Source organism: Merops nubicus, unplaced genomic scaffold, assembly GCF_000691845.1.
Source record: "Merops nubicus isolate BGI_N331 unplaced genomic scaffold, ASM69184v1 scaffold18311, whole genome shotgun sequence".
NCBI lineage: Eukaryota > Metazoa > Chordata > Aves > Coraciiformes > Meropidae > Merops > Merops nubicus.
The window spans coordinates 1-8,171 of NW_008586438.1; the positions used below are offsets into that span (position 1 = coordinate 1).

The 8,171-nt window shown below is 40.0% G+C and overlaps 1 protein-coding gene across 1 annotated transcript in view; it reads left to right on the top strand.

Annotated features, from left to right (window-relative positions):
- The first annotated feature begins 3,375 nt into the window (after nucleotides 1-3,375).
- PCNXL4 (pecanex-like 4 (Drosophila)) overlaps nucleotides 3,376-8,171 on the top strand; it is a 10,926-nt gene continuing 6,130 nt past the window's right edge. The window contains exons 1-6 of the mRNA XM_008948658.1: nucleotides 3,376-4,100; nucleotides 5,579-5,758; nucleotides 5,850-6,364; nucleotides 7,182-7,282; nucleotides 7,425-7,547; nucleotides 7,811-8,168. Of these exons, the coding sequence (XP_008946906.1) occupies nucleotides 3,412-4,100; nucleotides 5,579-5,758; nucleotides 5,850-6,364; nucleotides 7,182-7,282; nucleotides 7,425-7,547; nucleotides 7,811-8,168 (1,966 nt within the window). The 5' untranslated portion in view covers nucleotides 3,376-3,411. The remainder of the gene's footprint in view (nucleotides 4,101-5,578; nucleotides 5,759-5,849; nucleotides 6,365-7,181; nucleotides 7,283-7,424; nucleotides 7,548-7,810; nucleotides 8,169-8,171) is intronic.

An 8,171-nucleotide genomic window follows, 5' to 3' on the forward strand; every position in this document is an offset into this window, starting at 1 on the left:
GGCCTCCCCGAAGCAGGGAGGGTCGGCGGACCGTAGCCTTGCTTTGCCTGACTGCTGTGGCCCTCCCTTGGGTTTGCCCGCCGGCTGCCTGGCTTCCCTTCCCCTACAGAGCTGAAAAAAGAGAGCAGAGGCTTTATTTTTTGGTTGCTTGGCTGATTATTTTCATTTCCGTTTCTTCAGAAAACCTGTGGGAGAAGCAGCTTGGTAGGAGGTATGGTGGCTCCTGTGGGAGCCTGTCTGGTCCGCTGCAGATGTGTCTTGGAAGGGAGGCGGCCTCAGCCCTTCCCAAAGCTGGTCCTGGGATGCTCTTCACATAACTGGATGGAGGCATTGGCTTAAAATGCTGCGTCCCTGGTCTCACTAGGAGATGGCATTGTTGCTGTTGAGGCTCCCAGCCTGCTACTCCCTCTGGCTGCTGGGTTGGAAGCCGGCTTGGAGCACAGCTGAGTCTGGAGCCACGGAGTAGAGGTGCTGGTGTGTGGGCACATGGGTGAGCAAGGCGTGTGTCTGGATTTGCCTGGACAGAGGCTGCCCACAGCTCCTCCTGCACCTCCCACTCTGTTGTTTCTCCTTCTGTGCTAGCAGGTGGTTTATAACCCTTACTTAGTCTTGCGTGAAAAGACCTAGAAGACCACTAAGGTAAGTGGTCTTCTTTAAAGGTAGAAGACCACTAAGGTAGTGGTCTTCTTCTTTATCTTTAAGCCTTATGTGCTTCAACAGCTTAGGTAGCTGAGAGTGATACACGTGTTCTGTAATCTGCTTGAAATAAAATCAAACCGCACTGAGCTCATCTGCCATCAGTGGACATGAAGGGTGATGTTGGTTTAGGCAAAAAGTCATGCTCTCACTGTGAATTTCTGCCTGAATTTGAGTAAGGTTTGCTTTGTTTCCTTTTGTAATAAGAACTCAGAGAGGCTATTGCAGGGGGGAACTTGTTAAATGACTTTATGGTGTTAAATTCATCTTACCATCCTTGTTATAATAGTATCTAAGTCTCATGGATCCCTGCTGGTGATGACAAACTGTTGTGGTGTGGACTGTTTGGGTAACCAGGCAAGCTGTCAAAGTCAGGCCAGGCCTGTATGTCAGGAATGTATATTGAAGCCAGGTGCTGTAAACACCAGCTAACGTGTGGAGCCTTGTTGCTAGGACTTTGCACAGAAGTAAGGAGACACGCACGAGTGCCGCTGTGAAGTCCTGATGTGCTGCCTGACTATTTGGAAGCCAGGAGGATAGTCAAGGATATCGTTTCCATAGTTCATGAGATTAAGACTTGGGATTTTCATTTATAAACAAATTCACATCCTCTTGTGGCTTGTTGTGGGGAAGAGCCAAGTGGGACTATATTGTTTATGTGCGTAGATTTTTGTGTCTTGCACAAAGATGTCTATTGTTTACACAGAAACTGTAAGAGAAATGTTTTGGTAACTTTTTGCTGGCAATATAAACTGACAAACACAAACGCAGACTAGAACTTGAAACAAAAATAGCTGTTCTTAGAGCAGAAAAGCACAGCTGCCAGAACACTGTTTTCCAAGAAAAACAATGCACCTTTTGGTTCTGTTTCTTTTAAAATTCAGCTTGTGTCATTTATGTACATTTAAATCTACTGTACATAACTTTGACAGCAACTTAGCTTCATGCCTGTGTAGCCCTGTAAACAGTGTTTCTTTTCCTAAACAAGATTAGCTGAATGATGAATTTTTCTTTTTAATTACATTTGAAATGTGTTTTTAGTTGGGTGTGTCCCTGTTACATTTTAAAATTCCTGAGCTGACTGCGATGAATTCTCTCCATTGTCAACATTTGTCTTTTCCATTAAGACTGACTGCTGCCTTCTCCTTCCCTTAAGAAACTTTGAATGGCTTGAAATCGTAAGGCCAAAAAACCCGTTTTCAATATTCCATGTGTAAAATTCCAATTTGGAATTTGTAGTTTAAAGAAAATAATTCCACAGCCTACCCGGAGAGTAGTTACAGAGCCTGTGGGGTCCTACGTTCCATTCTAGGCTGTACTGACTTTGGGGACCCTGAATGGAAATTTATTGTTACAATTAATGCATATGAGTGGCCTTCAATCTCCCCTTTGCACTGTTTCTAACTTAGTTCTGTGATGATCAGTGCCCTCCGACAGTTAAGGGATTGATATCTAAGGAGTAAATTGTTCTCAGAAGTGCCTAAAAGCATTTGTTATTGTTGAAAGAAAAGATCACAGTAATTTGGAAACTCCATGGCAGCCAAGTGTTTAATTTTTAATACATCATCAATGATGGTGTATAGGTATTCATCAGATTGTACAGGTCCAGTAAAAGAAAGTCCAAATTTCAGTATTTGCCCATCTCCTAATGCACACCAACATTTTCAGAATTACTGTTAATGAAGTGCTTTAGTTGCATTTTTGTGCTGTTTTTCTCACTGTTTCTTAGCTTGGGGTTTTCTACTTGTCAATTGTGGATTCTTGCTTTCCTGACTAGTAGCATAAAATTATATTTCAGTAGCATGGTGATCATCTTACGTTCTTGATTTCTACATTGCCTGATCCTCTTTAAATGAACATTCACATCTCATTTCTATTTGATGATTCATTGTAAACATTTACAGGTATCTTTTTTCCCTTTTTCAGCTTTCTCCACTGACATAGAGAAGAATATGTGCTGCTTCTGCTACAACTCAAAAGTACTGTGCTTATATTTTTTTATTTTATATGCCTTTAGGAAGCAGAAAGTGAACTGTTTATTTTATGTCTTGTGTAGTGCTTAGTACAAGACCCTACTCTGCAACTAGGCTGTGTAGGGAGGACAGTAAAAATGCTGATGTGGAAAAACAATTTTTAACACTTGTACTATATTTTTTTGTTTGTTTATTTCATAAGGCCTTGACTTTTACAGGAACCTCTGTGTGACTGTACCCTTGCACTTATGTGGCTGTTCACTGAAATCACTGACTCTTCTGTTTTTATATGGAGATCCTTAACAGGATTAATTGGAATTAGAAGTCTCTGGCAAAATGCCTTTGGAATCAGACCAGATGGAAAAAAAATAATTCAGTTTTAGGAAGGTGTTGTGGTATGGAAATGAGTTGGTTTTATTTCCCAAGAAGAGATTATGTGGGGTTTTTTGTTGGCTAAAGCTTCAGATCATTAATGTGTTCTTTGTTTTAAAAAGTCTTGTTCCATTTTGGGTGTTTGCTTAGTAGTTGTATTCTAGCAGATTTTGTGGGTGCTTTAGGATGATGTCTACTAACACCAACATGTCAGAATTCCAGTAGAAATTAGTAAATTAAAACAGGGCAAAAGAATTCCCTGGTTAAATGATGAGTTCCAGGTTCAGTAATATTGCTATCTTTTTTTTTTTTTTTTTCCTGTTCTCTTACAGGAAAAATGATACTCATCCAGCATTCCTGAGTCATAAGAATGGGTCCAGATGTACCTCTGCTGAATGATTACAAACAGGAGTTCTTCTTGAAGCGCTTTCCGCAGACCGTGCTGGGAGGTCCCCGGTTTAAACTGGGCTATTGTGCCCCTCCTTACGTATATGTGAATCAGATTATTCTTTTCTTGACGCCATGGGTTTTGGGAGGAGTAGGAACACTTTTGTACCAGTTGGGTGTTATGAAAGACTACTATACTGCAGCACTTTCAGGCGGACTGATGTTTGTTACTGCACTTATTCTTCAGATGACAAATCTGTATGCAAAGCAGAAAGTGGTGACGGTAGAAAGAATGCAGATTCAGAATACCCTAACAGATGAAGATGAGTTTGAATTTTCCGGCTGTGTAGGTTCAGAGACAGTAAAATTTATTATTCCTGGCAAGAAGTATATAATCAACACTGTATTTCATTCCCTTCTGGCAGGGGTGTTGTGTGGGCTGGGAACTTGGTATTTGCTGCCAAACAGAATAACTTCACTCTACAGCAGCATTGGAGGAACTGTTGCCATCTTTGTGTTTGGGTGGGTGACAGTCTGTATAGGAGAGTACTCATTAATCATAAATACAGCTACCGAGACAGCCACTTTCCAGGCACTGGATACCTACGAAATCACTGCTCTGATGAGACCTTTCTATATTTTTATCTTCATTGCAGTGGATCTTGCACACAGGTAAACCTAATATAGTATTTAGCTAATTAATGTAATTGTTATTCTACATATATTTAATGAGAAAGATGAAGTGATTACTCTGAGGAAAATTTGAGAAGTTAATCCACTGTAGGAACTCCAAAGAAAGAAGCTAGAAGAGTATGTGGTTAAAAATGAGACTCTACGCTCTTGCATAAAAGGTTGTTCTTAATTTTTATAGCAACTGGCATGAATTAGGAAAAGGAGTTTCTAAGTAAGGGACAGCTGAAATTGTCTTCTACAATGTCCATTTCAGTATTTCTGTACAAAAGCATTTGCATCAACATGCTTTTAAAAGGTGTGTTTTCAAAAAAAACATGTTCCTGACATAGGGTCATAGATCTGAACACTGCAAATTTCAAGAGCACTGGATTTATATCCAGATTTCATCCAGGAATATTTTCTGATTTAATTTCTGCAAAGTGATTGTAGGGAGGTTTAAAGTAAAGGCAAAAAAGGACCATGCGTTTGGTTTTAATGAAGGGATAAGCAAATGTGAACACTGCTGTAGCTTTGTTATATGGATTTTTGAACTTGGATTTTCAAGTGCTTTTGTAATACAAAAGAATTATGTCAGTCTACAAATGGCAGACTTTCATATTTTCACTCTTCACAAGTGTCTCAGCTAAGTGTTTGTAGAATCTCTTAGAGCAAGGTGCTTTTAGATTTACTTTATGCCTTTTTTCTCCTTGTCAGGTGATATTTATATCACTTTGTCACATGTACATATTTTATTCTTTTATGGTTGGGGTACTGCAAATGCATTTAAAAAAAAAAAAAAGTTGTTTGATTTTACTAGTTTTGCGCTTGGGGATGTCTTTGTTAATGATTTACCCTTGTTGCCTCTTCAAGTGTGATGTTAGAATTATACACGTGGTCTTAGAGCTCAAGTTCTTTTGTTTAATTTTCTGAGGAGAAAATTCAGACATTCTTTAAATTCCTGACAAATTTGTTTGAGGCTTGCTTATTTAGTAAGTAGTAGAAAGAAAACAAATACCTTAGCAGTCCACCTTTAACTTAAGATCATCTTTAACTTAAGCTGGGTCTTGGACTTGCATAAGTTTCTGTTTTGTAATTCTGAAAAAATGCTTAGCATTTTTTCTGTTAAACAGTTGAGGTCTTGGAGCCCGTGGACCTTTCTTTTTGCACAAGTATTTCTTGAGTGTATTATCTCAATAGGATCAAAACAATTCTTGACTCATCTACGTTATCTGAAGGCTCCCACTCTTTTGAACAAAAAAATTAGCCTATGTTCTGGTGTTCTAATTGGTGCATTACTGCCCAAAGCATAAATGTATGTTCTTATTTTTCCTTTTAAAAGAAACTATTTGAGGTGGTGTAGATTGAATTTGTAATGTTTATACTTCTGGCTTTGCTGAAGTAGCTAAACAAAAAGTCTTCCTGCACATGAGTTATCTTTTTCCTTAACAGAAGTCAAATGTGTTTCTTCTTTTATCCAGGTTTGCTGTCAACACACCCATTCTAGAACAGACAAACCAGATTTTGCACATCATATTTCTTTTTCTGCCATTCTTGTGGGCAATGGGAATTCTGCCCCCGCTTGACGCGCTTTTTCTGTGGGGAATGGAACAACTGTTGGAGTTTGGACTAGGAGGTTCACCTGTGTCAAGTAACACAAAGTAAATGTTGTTTATATGGTTGTAAAATATATCAATATTGTTTATAACCTTTTTCTTTTCAAGCAAATCTTTTTTATTTTCTCCTTCACAGGTTATTAGTAATGTTTCTCATTTCTGCTGGAACAGCAATAGCGTCGTATTTCATTCCCAGCACTCTCGGTGTGATCCTCTTCATGACTGGATTTGGGTTCATACTGAGTCTTAACCTAAGCGAGATTGGGTTTGCCTTCAAACACACCATGATCAGCCATTTAGCCTCCAGAAAATCTAAGAATATGCACAGAGGCCTTAGAATACACTTTGGGTGGAGGGAGTTTCTTTTTTATGGGACTGTGTTGACATTTGCTCTCCTAGAAGCTAGCCTGCTGCATCAGTTTGCAGGCTTTTCATCATTTTCCACAGCCAGTCCCCAGGCTATAGCGAGTTATGTTCTGATCCTGTTACTTACAATTATGTGGATTCTTAGAGAGATTCAGAGAGTGTACTTGTTTGGAGTCTTCCGAAACCCCTTTTACCCAAAGGATGTCAGGACTGTGACTGTGTTCATGGAGAAGCAAAGAAGGCTAATGAAAGTTGGTGTTGTCAGGAGGATTTTACTAACACTAGGTAGGAATACACACTGTCTATTGTTTGTTAGATGATGCTTGTAGGAAGATTGAAACAACGCTAGAATTACTGTATGTGCAAGATTCTGTGAAAGAACTAAGAAAATAAGTAGCTGAAATTATTTGTTGTGTTTTGCTAAATTGTGCATTGAGGTCAAAATTACTGGTTCAGAATATTTGAAAGTGATTAGTGATTTTATTTCTTTTTTAGGGTTGAATCTAAAAAGTAGTACTTTTCAAAAGTTCAGCTCGGAAAGCCAGGGCTCTTGAAAGATTTTAGTTGTAACATCAGTACTGGCTTTTGAAAAAATGGCCCTTGTATGTTTCTTAAAACATCCTCAGAAACAAAACTGACTTGAGAGTCTTCAAGCTGAGTAAATATTTGGTTCTTACAGCTTGCTAGTAAAATGAACAGGCTCCTTTCTGGTAGATTAGGGACAAATGTATCTACTTTGAGGGAACCAAAATTTGATCTAAATTACTTGATTTTGTAAAGAAGCATTCAATATGGGAAAGTGGATTGATGAGTGTTATTCCCATGTTTATTTTTATTTATGTAACCATTCCAATTCTCCTGGGGAAACAACAAAGTAACATCAAGTTTACGCTGATACTCAGTTGTTACGTTTGCCATCTTGGGGCATTTGTGCAAATGCACAGTTTGATATCCTGGAAGGGTAATGCAAAGAGTTTGCGATAACGGAGGGAAGGGGTTTCTCTTTATGCCAGGATTTCCATTCTGTAGTAAGACTGCAAAGTCTGTAGACTTTGATTATGTTTTTGAAAAGAAATCAATGATTCTTTTATTTCAATTACAGTGTCTCCATTTGCCATGATAGCATTCCTGTCACTAGACCGTTCTCTACAAAATCTTCATTCTGTGTCTGTTTGCATTGGATTCACAAGAATGTTTAGGATGGTAATTTGAATTTTAAATATGTTAGCCTAAGAAATTCTCTTCTACATGATTTAAGTATTAAGATGACTTGGAAGAAATATTCCAGGTCATGAAAGAAGATAAACACATTTTTAAATGTACATCTAACATATGTCTATTTTAGGTCTGGCAGAATACAGAAAATGCCCTACTGGACATAGTGCTCGTGTCAATAGCACAAATGCTGGTGTTTAATCCAGACCTCTGGTGGAACAGGAGCCTTGATACAGGAATCAGACTCTTGCTGGTAATTGTCATAATGCAAATTTAAGCAGATAGTTGTCACTTCAAGTCTCTCTTTCCTTAGCCTCCCCTATTAGAGAACTATGGAGTCTAGGACCTAGGAAACAGAAGGTAAAAGCCTGTTACTAAGATGCACACTCTTAATACCAGTCAGTGATAATCATGCTTCACTTTATTAAAATTGCTGTGGGCGAGGGAGCTTTGGCAGTGCTGAATATGGTGTGATACCAGATGTAAGTGAACGTGCTTGCTGTACGTGTCTTGCAGGTGGGTTTCCTGCGGGACCGACTGCTTCAGTTTGTCTCCAAGCTGCACTTTGCTGTCGCTATCCTTTTGACGTCTTGGACGGAGAAGAAGCAGCGTCGGAAATCTGCTGCCACCTTGATCGCGCTGAACGCAGTGTTCTTCCCGGTGCTGCTGGCCCTGGTCGCCATCTCCGCGCTGCTCTCGGCTCCCTTGCTGCCGCTCTTCACGCTGCCCGTGTTCCTGGTGGGGTTCCCCCGGCCCCTCCGGAGCTGGCCGGGCCCCGTGGGCACTGCGGCGTGCACCTGCCCCGACAGCGTGTACTACCAGCAGCTGGTCCCGAGCCTGGCCGGCGCCCTGCAGGCTGCGCTGGCTGCCGGCAGCC